Below are 18783 nucleotides of genomic sequence, written 5' to 3' on the forward strand. Positions count from 1 at the left end.
ACTTGTAATTCTATACTCACTAACTCAGTCAGTGAATTTGTAATTCCACTAGTAAATTATAATTTCAATGTAACTTGTGTATACACATATGTATACGTCAGCTATGTATATCTATTTTCAGACAGATTTTGTAATTTTTACAAATTATACACACAATAAATACAGAAGATTTGTGACAGCATGAAAGATGATTTTTCGCCAATTTTGAGGAACCGTTTCAACAACGATCAGATAAAATTGGCAAACTCTGATAAGAAACGATTGATTTGGAGTCACAAATACCCCCAAATCTAACCAGCAGTATGGCGGATCGAACCCACTGATCACTTGGTGCTAAACATACACGCTACCATTAGGCCATACTGCTGGCATTTATTATATTTACAAATTCACTGCCACTGAGAAGTGAATTCGTAATTCTGTACTCACTACCTCAGTCAGTGAATTTATAATTCCACTAGTAAAATTATAATTTCACTGTAACTTATACATATATACGTCAGCTATATACATATATATATATATATATATATATATATATATATATATATATATATATATATATATATATATATATATATATATATATATATATATATCTATTTTCAGACGGTTATAGTCATTTTTTTCAGTTCCCAACTCTTCTTCCAACATCCAACACAACCTTGAATATAATCTCACACTAATTATAACTAGAATTTATTACGCCTGTGTATGTTTATTGTCCTTATAACAACGCAAAAGCTACACCGCGAAGCTTCGCATCAGCATTTCGGTACAAACAACTCGTGCACGGGACTTGCTCTATTTTTTAGGGTTTTCCTGCCGGATGGTGAGATTTTTTTTACACGAAATAATAAAATACGAGTTCTTTTTTCCCCCGCAGTGTAAAACAGGGCCGGAGGGGAGACTACGTAAACGTCGTTCGCAAACGGAGAAGCTCAGTCGTGTCGGGGAAATCGTACGCCGCGCGCCAAATTCAAACATGAAGCGTTCAAACACTTAAAACAACAACTCACCATTCGAACACAACGCTAAAACTCAAGCCGAATATCCCCCGAATGTCATCGAACATTCGTACAAATACCGTACCAAAATTTGAATCATAGAAATACGGTCTGTTTACTTCGCAGATAAGGCCCGTCATTACTATCTACCGTATACAAGCCAGTGCTAGTTTAACCGCGTTCGGTTCAACTACGAAAACACATCCACAAACATTCGAATCGAAGATCGGGTCCACTTTTCGTGAGACAATCTCGGTTTAAAGTGCATCAAAGTTTGAGTCGACAGAGTCTGAGACAAGACGATGCGCTATAAGGTAGGTGAACTTTTCATCAATGCGTTTCGATTGATTTTGACCCGGTTATATTACATACATACATATGTACATGTGAATAAGCGGTTTTCTATTGGAGGAGACTGTATATAAACTTAAGATCGTTTGACGCAATTGATGAATGTTGATTTATGCACAATGAACTGTTCGAATCGGCGAATTCAATTCCCAATACTCGGAACTCAAACGGTTGATTAATTTGCGGTGCTTTCCTATTGTACGTACAGTAATGAATTCTTATACATACGAACTGTTATTAAACGATTTTAAATATATGTGTGTGTGTGTTTGGTCATTCAGTTATTCCTAAAACGTGACATAATCAATTTTATGTTAAAAACGACGTTTATATTATACACGAAGATCGAATTGATTAAAGAAAACCACACGATTTATTTACGCTAGATATGACGTCAATCATAAAGGGAGGTAGTATTAATTATATTATCATTTGGCCGGTTATCCTTTAATCATTCAGAGCTACTGAGCATGAATATCGTAGTAAAATTCGTTAAATGCGTGACGTGTTTTAAATACATATTACGTTGTTTGACATTTTTTATATTATTTTTTTTATTTCAATCAATTTGAAACAAAATGTAGAACGTATTTTTTTTATATTTTTCTATTTTATAATATAAAAATGTTTGTTTATTTATCAATAAGCGCACGTGTAATTGAAAATATTGAATAATGCATAAGTTCATGCCCAATTTTTCAACGATAAACAGGCATGAAATTATGCCAACATTATATATTTTCACTTTAATTTTTTTTCGAATATGATATTTATTTTATTTCGACTGTTTATTATTTCAAAAAAATTGCAAGGGTTGTAGCTATGATGTAGTATTTTTAGTTTTTGTATACAAGTGTCAATTTAAAACGTATGCTATTTTCAAGTCGAAGATTTCTTAAAAAAGATACACGCCGAATAAATCTATAGACATTGTAGAAAAAAATATGTATTTTTCCATTTTGTCACTAGTTTGATTTAAAATTTGAATAATTTAATCACTTAATAGTAGGTTTTATTCAAAGATTATAATTTTTGAATGGAGTATTTATTTATTAATTTAAAAAAAAAATCATCCATTCGACTTTCAGTGCTAAAATGAACAATATATGAGAACTTTACAAAATCTGACCTGAAAAATTAAAAATAAATTCATATATTTAAAAATAAACTCCTTCAGATTAGCATTAATTCAATAGTTTAAGTATCACTATTTAGAAAAGCACTAATAGATTAAACCGAATCGTTTTCACCACACATGCGTGCGATTTGTCAAAGTAAAATGTTTCTAAAAGTCTACGTTTATTTCGAGAGATTTGTATCAGATGAGTCACGACTTTGCTTTTACTTGCATTGTCAACTTCCTATAACATACATATGTACCATTGTCATTCCGAATCATCGTACATACAATAGTAATACCACACAATTCATATGTACATAGCGTATTAATAAACGATACTTTCCATACCCATTCAGTATCAGTTGACACATAAATGGATCATAACAAGACTTTGAATCGCAGATAATTCATACTTTTGATTTCGATGGATGCAATTAGTATGAAACACGGAAGAAAACGAAACCGACTTTACCGTCCGTGAAATCGTCACGATATCAATATGATAAATGCACATTTTCACCGCGATTATGAAATACAATGTAATAAAATTGTTTATTTTACAATTTTCCAGTAAACCCTTCCGCTGCCGTAACTCGCAATTATAAATAATAATTCTAACCCGAATCGACTATGTGGAAGTTAGATAACGAAAAATCAATTTGCGCTAAAAAAATCGCTTAAAAAATGAGTTGCATAATCGCGTACATACATAGATAACCGATACGGTAATAATTATACTAATGCTAAAAGTGAAATCCCACCTACTTTTACCGGTAAATATAATTCTGATTTTAACTCACACACTTGCCAAAATTCATCCATCAAATATATTAACTCTAAAGGCTTAAAAGATCGATTTGAACTTGTAGTATTTTGTTCGCTTTCGCAACAGATAGCAGATAACTGTCATCTTCTACGCTGAAAACTGTCACTTTCTATATTTGTAACGGTGAATTTGATCGCAGATTGGGATTATTTGCACTCTTGAAAGTATAATGAGTCGTGAATCGATTGCTAAATTTGAATTATCGCGTGTATTATTTGCCGGCGAAAGTTCAACCTTAAACTTTGCGAAAAAGGTCAACGAATTGCGTGTCCGAAATACGGAATGCATTCACCGTTGAGGAAGTGCCAGGCGTCGCCCATATGGTCGTATTTATTATATTATATATACATAGATATATTGCGGTAGATTTAATGTGCATATGAAAGTGAATGTTATGATTTATGAAGTATGTATGTCAGTTCCTTATATTTTTTTATGATACTTTTGACTGATTGAGATCTAACTTTATATATAGATCTTTATGAGATCTAACTTTATGTATAGATCTTTATGAGATCTAACTTTACATGTGTATATACATCTAGCAGTATATCTAGCGCTAGTTTAATCTGTCATAGCCGTAGTTAGACTTTTGGATCTGTGAGTTCTTTTATCCTCTTCACCGAAATAAATCTTTATATCGAAAATTACTAGGAATTGCTTTCTATTTTCATGACGTGACAGCTTAATCAAACATTCAAATTTCATTTGTATGTATATTTTTTTGACAACTCATTCAAGGTCAACTTATAGCTAAATAAACAATAATCGTTCCTAATAATCTTCTCAATGAAATTTATATACATACGTCTTCGTGTTAAAAAGATCTAAAGAATTTTCAGCGATACAATAATCAAACAACTTCTGTATATATGCTCATATATACAGAAGCTTACTTAAAAAATATTGTCTTCAATTTTTATTTACCATTTGATCCGGCCTGTATTTGCCTGTATGTGTCTGAAAGTTTCGATGCAATCAGATAAATTGGCAAACTCTGATAGAAAAGATAGATATATAGTCACATACATATATTCAAGGTCAGGCCAGCAATACCGGGCCAGGGAATGAACCCATGACCACTAAGTTGAAAATATTACACGCTAACCCTGAGGTATATTGCTGGTTATAGTACCATGTAATGGCATCATGGTAAATATAAAAATCTAAAGGACGGATACTCATTAGGGCAATCTCAAAATATAATACACGTTCCAACAATGCTAAAATCAAGAGAGCAAAAAAAAGATTTTTCTATGAAATTAGCAAATTAGGGAAAATAGTGCAATTTCTATAGGCTATATAAAAATATATATTTGTATAATATATGTAGATATACATACGTATATGATATAATAAAATAAATATAATAATAATAATTAAATAACTTAAGTAAATTAATCAATAGAAAATAATTTATGATGGTCGATGAACAGTTCCATCCATTGAATATACAGTATATATGTATGTATATAGCAGTCGTATCACCAAGAATATGTTTTGAAGATACCAAGACACGATGGCGTAGAGAGGCCGCTCTCATCCTGAGAATAGCTTCAAAATAAGGTACACATCCTTCCACAAACTTCTGCGACGTGCTGCAACCCCTAGATATCTCGAAACAGTGGCAGTTGTTGTACCGTACTCTTATCCTCTTCATTGTTTCCTGCTTGTATTCTGTCCACAGTTCTCTAGTATATAGACTAGTACAAAATGATAGAAATATTTAGTATTCGTTCACTAATCATTACCATACATAGAGCCTTCATAATTTTAAATAGGTCTCCCGCATAACATCAATTCTCGTTAAATGAACTCTCCGTTTCTATACTTGTCTCGTCATTTTGGTACTAAGATCATCATAGTAATCATTCCAGTAACATAAATCAAACAACCGTTTGATATATGTACAAACTTCACATTGATTGGATCTTAAATGGTACTTCAGATACCTCAAAACAGTTAATGTAAATAAAATTAATTAAATTGTCACCTAGACGAAGCTGGGCACTTTCAGTTAATTATTCTTATAAAAACAAACAAAGCTACTACGCATTGTTATTAGTGAATCAGATTAATTAATGCACGGCATATATTACATGTGTACATGCGCACTAATTCTTATGTAAAAAAATTTTAATGACATGTTATTTATTATAAATAAGATCACTTATTCAGTCTTACATTTACCACGTGCACGCATAATCTAATTTGTTATGTAAATGTAATTAAATATACATTTTAGAAATTTAAATGCGGTTTTTTTTTGTACGAAATGTACAAACGCAAACTTTTTAAATTACAACTTTCACGGATTCTTCTATAATTAAACAATTCATTGTACGACGCGAACGTATAAATACATTAAGAAAAACAATTCGATACTAAAATATACAATGAAACAGTATTTTTACGTATTCTTAACTTAATAAGTGGAACAAGGACGTCTTTATGTAGGCATTGTATTTAGGTGGATATTTTTACATTGTATAAACTCTAAATTCTAGTCCAATTGAAACATAAATTCATACATAATTCTAAATAAGTTCAATTTAACTTCTTCTCTCATATGATATTTGTCGTACAAAAACCGTACAAAGATCTCATTTATTGAATCTCATCTCATTTACTCTTTCCTTATCAACTTTTTTTAAGCCCGAATGGACTAACAACCTATACGAGTATATACAACCAAATCTATAAACTATAAAACAACAAAACTGATTTTCAAAATCATCACACATCCGTGGGACGTGCCCTAGCCAACTCAACTGATAAATATTCTAAATTCCTCACTCTCATCTACTTGCTTGCATGTTTTGAACAGAATAAACTACGACCAAAATTTATCTGCCTATCAGCAGCGTGGACTATTGGTTAGCATATTATGTTTCGAACAGAATGGTCACCGATTCAAGTCCCGCTACAGTCGTGCTGCTGGCCAGATCTTGGTTTGTGACTCCAGGTCGATCGTTTCCTTTCAGAGTTTGCCAATTATTCTAATTTTCCCTGAAGCGGTTCCTGTAAATTGGTATATCCTTTTCAATCTCTCGTGCAAGACTCAAATTATTTGGCAAATTGACGCCCCAAAATTTATCTTTTCTTGACAGTGATCGATAACACTATGACAGTGATCACTCTCATTTAGTCTGATCTCATATAAACTTAATATTACAAGCTATTGTACTTTCTCACATACGTTTTTAATTCAATAATAGACTAAATAATCTAATATATAATTTCGAAAGAGACTTTGTATATATGTATGTATCTGTCGTTGGGAAATGTGTAAACAGGTAAGTTTCTATGACGATATATTTTCCTTTCCGTTCAAATAAATTCGCCCCCCGCCCCCTGGGGCATCGAAGGCTCCGGGGGCGAAGGCGCCGGGGGCGCTGGGGGCGCAGGATTCTGGTGTACATATAATTTCGAAAGAGACTAGTGTATACAGTCAATTTAATAAAAAAAAACAAATGAATCTTCAAATAAATTTAATAAATAAGTTTACTATTAGATTATTCATGTTCAAGCGGTTTATATTACAAATACCAAGCGAAGCCGGGTAAAACCACTAGTGTAATATAATATATTGGTGAAATTCGTGGCCCAACTATTGAAGTGCATGTGCAAAATTACGCAAAAACGCCTAATCTATAACATAGCGATATTTCACTAAACTCACACTGACATGTAATCCTTTTATTGACATAGGTTTTGATAAGGATAGATAGTGGTGATTCCCATATTTGAAGAAATGTAGAAGGCGTGTTGAAATAATAAGATCGTATGAATTAACAATAAGATGAAGACACACAGCCTTTCACAGCTGGAGTCTATTTGGGCGTGCTGTACCGTACTTTTGAGTGTGTTCTTACTAGTATCGATTGCTCTCAACAGTCCACTCTCCAAGCTCTAATCTTCCTTTAACTTTGCATTCACAACACAATAAGACGTTATACTTTCACCCGAACGATTTCGAATACAATTTCCTAATGGCCCACTATTAAACGTATTTAATTCGATTGTAAAATCGTATTATTTCATTAGTAAATCAATTAACGAACGAGAAAATGTATACATTTTTGACACGCACGATTTACTTTATCGCGTCTACACCATAATATTATAATCGTTTAATACAAAGCAATAATTGCATACAACATGCAAAATATACACATAAAACGCCTTTTGATTGTACGCTCATTTTTTTCATCGTTTTGATTTTGTTCTCATAATTAAACGGTTCATTTCACATTCATCTCGATACTGTCTGCTTTGTTGTGCAAATTTTTTTTTCCGTAATAGAGCATGAACGAGATTATTAAAATGTGACGAATTGATTTCGTAGATTTCATTTTCTAGCTTTGTGATGAGTTGCAACGATCTTTTGTTTATTGTAATCATTGGAAGAGATCGCTGAAGGAAGTGACACAAAAAGTGTATTACGACACTGGTAATACCCACGATTCCACTATTTAAGCATTTTTTTGAGATCGTTGTGTAATAAAAAGATGCCTTTAGTACGCTCATGTTGCATGTATAAATTATACAGTATAATACACAGTACATGATCAAATACCAAAAGGTTGGATTATAATAAATTATGTATATGTCTTTTTCATTGAAAGCTTCGGGAGCTACGCCATTGAAATTCCCATAAAGATCTTCCCATTCAAATAAATTCACAGTCATGAACGATCGAGGAATTTTTTTTTCTAAAATCCTCACGGTTGAAATTAAATCATGGCGTATCTAAGGTGTGTTAAGAAACTGATGGTTTGCTTTCTAATTTTATCAAATTTCGGTTTCGTATAAAATTGGCATTCTATTCATCTTACTCGTCGAGGACAATGGAAAGATGGTGAGGTATCTTTTCCTGTGATCGTTTTAAGCTTGCTTTGGTTTAACAATTCGACACATCCTTCCTGTTTCCGCCACATTGAACTGCCATTCAATGTTAAACTCGCGGTGTGGAGGGGACAAGAGGAAGATGCAGATCAGATCGGATTCGTTCCGCGATATGTCGTATTCATGCTGTTGACATTTGGAGAAGTATTCACGATCATTTATTTATTTATTTAATATACTTGGGGGAGGCGGCAAAGCCGATAGGCCCAAGGGGTTTGAATAAACATAATTTTACAAATTATACATATATGCAATAAAACAATGAGAAAAATTAAAATACATTAAAAAAAACAATATTAAAATAAAATAAAATAAGAGAAGAAAAAAAAATATAAAATAAATAAACAAAAAAAGATAAAAATACAGAAATATGATTATGGGAAAGAAGAATCACAAAAATCCTTTGGTTTTAAAAAAAGTATCAAGTTTATTCTTAAAAATATTAATATTAATAGAGGTTACTAAATCGTTGGGAAGACTATTCCAAACTGAAACCACTCTGTTAGAAAAGAATGTATCTCTGATCAATTTACTAGATTTATCTTTTTGGAGTCTAAGCGTGTGACCTCTGAGGTGAGTGTTTATGTTGAATGAAATAACATTAGACATATGACAATTATAGTGATTATTATCATGTTTATCATATTATCATATTATCATATTATCATGATCCACAACCATGAAGGAATCTGCTTATGTTCTAAAACTTTCATAGCATTTACTTTTATTTAATACTATAAGGACTTAATATTTAATTCAACTATATGTAGTTGTTTTAAAACCATTTTTAAATAAATTTTAATCGGTTTAAGATAATTCAGAGCTAACGATTGGTAGTATATACATATTATAGGTATATTTAACATTACATTGAACTGTTGATGGTACTTTTGAGACATTTATGATTAGAATTTCATCATTTTCAATACTACATACATACATCGAATGATTCTTTATTCTGACGGTCAACAACACTCCTCGCATTCTTCTTATTTCATCTATCATCTCCCTTGCAGCTTTTATTGAGACCTTTTTACATTCTTGTGGATTCTATTTGAACTATGTACATCTGCATGTCCACATGTCTATTCAATCTTCACTTGCTCTACTCCGTGCACTATTTTAGTCATTGCTTTTATATAAGATTCGATTTCTGGCTGTCTAACTTATCAAACTATTCTTTATAAGATCCGGATGAGAATAAAATTGTTATGACCTGTCACAGTCTCTCTATCACGTCGTTTCATTGTGCTACGTGATTTCTCTGGTAATTGGATTATTAGTCACATTGCGATCGCCCAAAAGACAATTTTTGCCACGAAAATAGAATATAATATAGTTAGTATAATATAGTTAGTATAATATAGTTAGAATCGCCATGTATATCAAATATAATATATGTAGTTAGTAATTATATATAGTTAGGGCCAGTGGTGTCACCCCAATTTTGGAACAACGGGTTTCCAATCTTTTTTCAATTTATACATAGGTATATATACATATATGTATATATGTAATATTTATATTTCGAAAAAAATGTTTTTTTTATTTACCTGCTATGTAATCGAACTACGGTCTTTTCGAAGTTGTAACCGTCGAAAACAATTTTCAAGATTTGTATAATTTTTGACAAAAATTATATGAATTTTTAGATTTTTTACGGGTTGCCGGAAACTTTTAATTTTTAACAACGGGTTTCCGGAAACCCATGAAAAGCATTAGGGTGACACCACTGGTAAGGAAAAATTATAGACATATCTGGTTACAAAGAAGGGGAAATAAAGAGACGTATGAAATTAGGATGGATTGCATTTGGACCATTTTTATATAAAAAATGTGACTTTCTTCGCCGATGGTGACGTACATAGGTATAAATGTGAAACTTGGAGATAGAACCCCAAAATGATACAGTTACAGTTGAGTCCAATGCATTCAAAAAAGTATGGAACGCTATATGTTCAACATAAACAGGATAGATATGAAACAAAATACGCCGGTAAGATGTATGACAAGGGTAGTTGATATGGCGAGGAGAGTGAAAACATTGAAATAGCAATGAACAGGTCACGTAGCTAGAGGAATGGACGGAATATGGACAAAATAAGTGCTGGAATGTACCCAAGAGAATGTTAATGGATAAAAAAGGTCACAAGGAAGATGGGTGGATGAAATTAGAAAAATGTAGGGTGAGATGGATGAGGGTTGCGCAAAACAGACTCAAATGGAAGTATGTTAGAGAGTTCTTCATCCAGCAGTGCAGGACCGTGCCTACCATATATACAAATGTGTGCAACGCACACAGGCAGCCGAAATATAAAGGCGGCTGAAAGAAATGACAGTTGAAAAAATGTCCTAGATGTGTTATTGGGGGTAAAACACTCTATTCTCATGAACGAAATTGAAAACATTCGATCTCTCTTGTCGTCTGGTCCTGTTCAGAACTAAACGTTTTGGTTTAACATTGGTGATTACAATTTAAGCACCACTTGAGAAAGAAAGTCGTCAATATGTCTCGCATCAAACATGCAGAATCGAATCAGGGAATTGACCTTGCAATACGAAATGTCGAAATGAAATCGATATTCGTTTGAAACTGTCTTCGTTTTACCGCGTGTGTCATTACAGGAAAAATTAGCATATAATGCTCCGGTTGAGGCCCCCGAGCGTGATGATACGAATCAAGAGCAGGATAAAGTTCGCTAAATATTGTGCAATTTGAGAACAATGGTCGCACTGGGAGTGGGTACCTATCTGCAGATAATACAATGCGAATTCATTACAACACCAGCTGAAAAGACACTCTGGGGTAATGATGTAACTGCGTTCGAGACGATCGTGTGCCTATGCCTACTATGTATGTAGACAGGCATTACATTATATCACCGTTGGCAGTTCAAGGTAGCGTTCGTTTTCAATATCGTTCCTATTATGTAAAAATATAAAAATAAAATGGGCATACACGAGGTTTTCATCTCCGTATATACATAATACGGAATCTTTTGAAATTCAATCTGAGGATTCAGGAAACATGATACAAATGTATATATAATATATGTATATGCACCGTTGGTCTAATTGGATCATCGTTAGCTTTACATCATACGTACAGAGTTTGTTTTCAGCTATTTAATTAGGGATGCTGTACACTTTTTATACCTTTGTATGAATGCATGTTTAATACAAAGGTTCGAGAGTCTGCAAACGAGCTCTTCCATTCCATAAATAATCTGCGCAGTATTTTTGTTTTCGTTTTTATTATTATTTTTTATATACTGCCCATCTATTACATATATAATAAAAATTCAGTATTAAAGATCACTACTTGTTTAACGTAGATACGTATGACGTGTTCCTTTTTCGATCTCTCATTTTTAATATTTCTTTGTAGTTTATATACATATATATATATATATATATATATATATATATATATATATATATATATATATATATATATATATATATATATATATATATATATACGTATGACGTGTATATATATATATATACGTATGTAGATACGTATGACGTGTTCCTTTTTCGATCTCTCATTTTTAATATTTCTTTGTAGTTTATATACATATATATATATATATATATATATATATATATATATATATATATATATATATATATATATATATATATATATATATATATATATATATATATATATATATATATGTATGTATATATATATGTACATAAGAGCCGTTATATTTGAATGTGGTGGAAGTCCAATTTTCAGTTCCAAAATCACTAATTCTGTTTCACTTTATTCACAAATTGTTATCATTTATTTGAATTCGATATATCCAGAATCTCGGAAAATCAGAATATACGTATTACAGGCCACCAGTATTTTTAAATATTGTTAAACGCAAAGCATTATATTTAATGTTTTGCGAGATATTTCTCAAAATGAAGAAAAGTGAACTTATGCCACTTTCAATTATAGCGGCTCATCAAATATACGTATAATATAGTGTGTGAGTGTCTGTGTAATATAACGCTCGGCGTACTATAATAGTCGTTTTGATTCGATTGTTGATTTAGTCACAGCTAAAACACTGCCAACAAAATGTACGAATATAATATAATATAATAATAAAAGAAAAAACGTCTATATATACTGTTTGCTACCAATGTTTCCTCTAAGAAAATAAGTCCCTGAGCATTTAGCGCCATCTATTGAAAATTCATTTAATTAATTAAATTTTCTATTCGTGTTATTTATTGTTTATATGTAGGTAGGTAGGTAGTCTTTAGCTTTTTTTTTCAACGATTAAATATATTTAAAACGTGTTTGAAAATTTCTATTATTTTTTATTTATTTAATAACTTAATATGCGATAACCTATGCGATGATATTTCATCTTGCACAACACATATATAATATATTTTAAAGCGGTCTCCGTGACGAGATAGAATGTTAAATGACAGAAAACGCAAATATCGGAAGGCAAAGATCGAAAATCGAAAGATCAAAAAAAAAATGGTGCATGGTAAACGGTACATACTCACTTAATTTGCGCGAGCAGGATACAACAGGAACAAGAGGAACAGGCTTTTCCTCCCGTATTAATGTGCGCGCGCAGAATACGGGAGGACTCATTTTTACCCAATTTTAGAATATTTACCACATCTAGAGAATCTCGGAATATCATGGCTGTTGTTCGACTACTATTTTTTTATTCATCAATATATCACCTTCACAGAATTGCAAAGTGTGAAATTGTGAGTCTATTGTAGAATACATTTAATCTCATCAGCATCCATTCGCCATTCACCATTAGGTGAAGGTCTCTCTAACACACTTTCATTATTCCCAATTCTGGTTTCCATTCACCCATATAATTCCTCACATTTTCCAAATTTTACTAACCCAACACAATTTTCTACATACATTATTTAGATATGTTACACTCTAAGTGAACATTTCGTTCACAAACCAATCTAGACAATTTCAGTGCACACAGAACAACTTTACAAACGAACTAGTTTGTTCATGCACAATCTATTAGGCATAAGTTTAAGTATTCCCAATCGTTTTTCCCATCCTCTATGTAAATCATATATGCTTACCCTGGGTAGCAATATTTTTAATATTAGCGAAAATGGGAATTATAGTAACGTTGTAATCCATTTTCTATACGATTTATCTTTTGAATACTTTGTTATAAGGTTTTGACAGCTAAAAGTTTCATGCGACGCATGGTGAGTCTATTTGAAGGTAGCTTTTAACTGTTATCACTTAAACTAGAACTAATAGTTTGTGTAGGAATAAACTAGTATGTTCATGAACGAACCGAAGTGAACACAGACTGTTACAGATACAATTCGAGAAAGGACATTCCAAATTCTTCTACCGTATAATTTTCTAGTTATATGCTATTTAATTTATATGCAACTAGTCATAATACAGTCTTGAAAGTATAAGCCGACATTATCAATGAATCTACAATTTGATTTTTAATTTGAAATCAAAGTTAATCCACTGGAAAATCGCCTCAAACGTTGTATAACATTTTACTCCAGATCGATCTAATTTCAACGTAAATATTATTATAATACTGTTGTAACAATTCCAAGAAGGAAATCGACGGTTTCGTTCATTAAATAAATAAACATCCATTCGCGTAAGCCGGAAGCTTAAAAAGACAATACCACTTAAGGGCAAATTTACATCTGAAGCTTGAAACAATAAATCGGCGCGTACTTCCCGTGCTTTCAAACGGAAAATTACAAAAACGAAACGATATCATAATCTTCAAATACATACCACCATTCAAACGTAACCGCAAAGTGTTCATAACAATAATTACGATATTTATTATTATTAAATCGTTTTACAGACGATCGAATTCGTGCAGGTAACGTTCAGTTTCTAAAGTTCATTAACAAGCGAGGGAAAGTTTCACGACTCACATACATATGCATATACATATGTACGTTCAGTGCCAAGCAAAAGTTACTCAATTTCACAACAAACACTGAAACTATGCATGTAATGTGGCATAATTTATACGGACGACAGTCTGTTTTCATTGTGCAAAACATCGTTTGAAAACAAAAGCTCTACGGTTCGATTTGCCCTTAGCGGTTCGGTGGTTCACCGGTTCATCGTCTTCGAATGGTTCCGAAACCAAAGCGAAAACGCTAATTCACCGAGACGTTGTCGTCGAAAGTGGATTAAATCTGTTTTGAAATGTCGTGAAGTCATCACATTGCATTATTTTCTTTTTCTGTAAAAAAAATCAACGCAAGAATAGAAGTAGGTGTTCTGAAAGAGCGACGCGTTTCGACATATATATGTAAGTGGAATGAAAGATTTGAAGAATTCTCAGATGTGTTGGGCCGGCGATCCATCTTCATTAGGCTGTTTTCGCACGGGCATGCCCGGGTGATTTAAATTATTGTAGCTCATATCGATGACTTTTCGTAAAAAAATAATCGAAAAATTTCTGGTGCATATGCATACAATGAAAATACATTGACCGCTCGAATCATTGTTTCGTTTTATTTTTTGTCTTGTAATTATGTATATGGTAATTTTTATACATCGACATGAGTATTGATAGACTTTGAATACAAGAAAATGCACACTATCGGAATATATATCATGAAAACTTGCATGCATAAAACTCAATTTTAGAAACTACATACATATGTATGCCTAATCTACATATGTACCTCTACTAGACATAAATGTTTTAAATAGGTACATATATAGCCTAGGTAGAGCTGGGTACTCGTAAAATGCAATATGGTGTGGGAAAGAAAACTCAATAATGGTTGTGATCTACCTGATTTTTAAATAAATAAAAAAAAACAAAAGGAAAAAACAAAATACTATTTTTTATTTTGAAATCTAAATAAATGGAAAATCTATTGCATATATTTGTATGTACCAATATGGGTTTACAAAAAATACACTGTTCGGTTTGTAACGGTTAGTTAGCATATCCATATACTTGCATATACAATATATGTATATCGCATGTACATATGTACTAGCGAGCTTAGTGTATTTTTTTGTTATCGCGTAAATTGTTTGGCTGCTTTCTTTGATATTAGTCAAGCTTTCGACAAATTACGGCACACTAGGTTACAATACAAACTCAAAAAGGATTACCATGTAATGTCTACTTGATACTAAAATCATGTATGTATTTCCTAGTAAAATATCAAGAACATGTATCGGAAATATGCGCAATTAAATCTGGAGTTCCTCAGGGTACTGTTCTTAGTCCGATTATGTATCTCATAGACGCAGGAGATCTATCGACAACAGTCAAAACGACTACATCTACCTATCGTCGTTAACATGAAGATCTCAAAATGGTCTCATTTTATTTGCAAAAGACCTTAGACAAAATCCAAAACTGCTTACAACCCATACAACGAGCCATATAATATTTACAGTGAATAAAAAAAACTGAATTATAAAATTAAATGACATGACCCCTCCACAATCAGAAGCAGCTAAATATCTGGGTATGAATTTGAACCGCAAGTTGACATTGAAAAAACATATCTGGACAAAACGTAAACAACTAAATTCGGGAAAAACTCGGGAAACACTATTGGGTAATCGGAAAAATCTCTACACTAACCGTGGAGAACAAACGTTTCCTATATAAGGTCATCTTGAAACCTATGTATATGGCTGTTTGTGATACAACTATTGGACTAAGCCAGTAACTCTAACGTGGAAATTATTCAAAGATTTAAAAATAAAATTAGTAATTGGTTTATCCTCAATTATTATAATCCACTAATGTTCTCAAAGAAGTAAGAAGTTTGGAACGCTGTATGCTCGACATTACGAGAAGCGGAACACGAGTGAGAGAACTATGACAAGGTTACTGGACATAGTGGATAGAGTAAAGAGAATGACATGCAATATGGCTAGAAGAATGGACAAAAGATTGACAAAAGAAGTGCTAGAATGGTACCCGAGAGAATGCAAAAGGGTAAAAGGAAGAACGCATGGAAGATCTGTAGACGAAATTAGAAGTGTGTGTGGGGTGAGATGGATGAGAGTTGCGCAAAACAGAGACGAGTGGAAGCGTATTGGAGAGGCCTTCATCCAGCAGTGGATGGTGAACGGTTGTAGATGATAATGACGATGATATAATCCACAAGGATACAGAATGGAGATTCAACCCAACACTGGCCAGTAAAGCTATTAAGACCAACCAAAAGTTATACAGCTTTGGGGAGAGCGGGAATCGAGGAAACAGTTAATACATAAAAATAATTATATAAGTCGAACGGTAACCATAACAGGCTACAATTCGATATTAAGATATGTAATTTTCTCTGATTGCTGTGTATTATTATCATTAAATCAAAAAGTCAATCCAGATTTTAATTACATTGCATGTTGTCGATTGGCTCCAATGATCCGTAAAACGCTCCATATAATATATGGAATACTTATCATAACTTTATATCGCATCGCATGTATAACATTAGCCTTAATGGTGTATACAAGTGTTTTGCATTAAAGAGGTCGTCAGCAATTGCATATTGCATCACATCGTCGAGTGCACGAACCGTTGCGTCGGTGCTCTTTTTTTTATTCGACGATTATCATCATTTTTTTTATTTCCTTTTAGCATCTTCATTTTCCGTGCAAAAGAAAATTATGTAGCGCAGAATTTTTTTATCGTCTCGTCACGAATTTCGATTTGCCTAAAAATCCGGGTAACCGAGTCGCCGTTCCGTGACAATATTCGAACGAAACCGCAGACTCTCGGCCTAAATTCGTCGGCTTTTCTCAAGTGGAAACATGGGAAAATCATCGGTTGATAAAACCGTGCGAAGAAAATGGCACTTTGCCTGTGATTCGTCGCGTTGACACACTCGATGGAGAAATGTCACCACACACTCGCTTGAAAAATCATAATCGTTATTTAAATACGACGTATAATAACATATTTAACAAACATGTATATAGACTGGTATTCAAATTTATGGAATCTATGTATATGTATATATTTAGGTACATAAAATAAAAGCGAGATGTTGGCTACTGCGAGAAAAACAACAATCAATTTAGTTTAAACTTTTTCTCATACAATCTAAAATGTCGGTATCTATGTAGATTTTACATTAACATTTTCGGGGATATTCAAAGATCCAAACAATATTAATTGTAAATCCAATGTAGAAAAAATATTTTAAATGTCTTTAAAATCTAATCATATTAAATGTATTTGTAAAATTTAACTATGTAAATACAGGATCAGATTACATCAGGCTTGCCAAAGGGCAAGTGCTCTGTATGCAGTAAGATAGTACATAAGCACTCCACCCGTACACACTAGGCACTACCTACTACTTACTCAACTATCATTAAAGAGCGGACCAACTTTGCGCCGTTCTTTGTTCATTTTTATGATGAACCTTTTTTTTATGCTCTCTAGCTTTCTAGTTTGCCCTATTTCCTGGAAAATAGACCCAAAACGCTCTGTTTTCTTGAAAAAGCACGCTTCCGGTCCTACCTCTACTCATCATGTTCAAAAATCTTTCCCACATAATATATATGTACATATGTATATATTTCTCAAGGGACGTTTAATCATTGCGATGTGCACGAGGTTAAGAATTTTCTCAAAATTCCTTTAATGTTTCAAAACAAAATCTGTCATTGACAGATTTTTTCGATTGAACCATGTCTGATAATAAACCTCTTTATCGAAATTATTTTTGAGTTAGACATTTGTAAATTAGAGTTTTATTGATATTTAATTTATTAAGTACATACGTATGTATATAACAAGTGCTGATAAAAAAATGATTCATAGCTGATTTACAAGTACTTTTGTGCGAAAAATGTTTTATTAAAAATAGTTTTATTGGTAGTTTATACATATGTACAAATGTATGTAAGTACATTAAGTGCTGATAAAAAAATTAAATAAATTTGACTCATAGCTGACATAACAAGTCCTTTTGCGATAAAATGTTGTACTTGTAATAACCAAGTTCTGTTGTAAATTAATTTAAATTAATCGAGCCCATTTATCATTTGAATATGGGTCGATCATTTGGTACGAATCGATTTTCATATGAAAAATCATATGAAAATCGGGCATGAACTTATGCAATCAACTAATTTTTTACATTTCGTAAATATATTTTAATAGTGGTTTTACTCAACTTCACTCTTTACTTCACTATTTGTAATATAAACCGCTTAAATATGGCTTATAAAATAGTAAACATTTTATTAAATTAATTTGAATATATTCATTTGTTTTTTTTATTAAATTTAAAGTCACGGATTCTACCATCCAAACCTTATATAGTTACATTAAACCTTACAAAGTCTCTTTCGAAATTATATATATTTTATATGAGAGTTTATTGTACTAATAAATTAATAATGGGGGCGAAATTAATGAAATTACAGTATTGTTGTAAAGATGCTGTTAAATGTAAGGGGCGGGAAGGAAGTAAAGTAACAGCCACCAACATGGTGGAATTGGTCCCAACTCACAGGATGGCGACCCAAACTCGACCATGTTGCAGGGCCCCCACATAATGATTGATACAGTGTC

The 18783-nt window shown here is 32.3% G+C and overlaps 1 protein-coding gene across 1 annotated transcript in view; it reads left to right on the plus strand.

Annotated features, from left to right (window-relative positions):
• The first annotated feature begins 943 nt into the window (after positions 1–943).
• The window catches only part of LOC143919386 (endothelin-converting enzyme 1-like), a 45351-nt gene continuing 27511 nt past the window's right edge, over positions 944–18783 (plus strand). Inside the window, exon 1 of the mRNA XM_077441693.1 lies at positions 944–1321. Coding sequence (XP_077297819.1) covers positions 1310–1321 — 12 coding nt within the window. The 5' untranslated portion in view covers positions 944–1309. The remainder of the gene's footprint in view (positions 1322–18783) is intronic.

Source organism: Arctopsyche grandis, chromosome 11 (genome assembly GCF_051622035.1).
Source record: "Arctopsyche grandis isolate Sample6627 chromosome 11, ASM5162203v2, whole genome shotgun sequence".
NCBI lineage: Eukaryota > Metazoa > Arthropoda > Insecta > Trichoptera > Hydropsychidae > Arctopsyche > Arctopsyche grandis.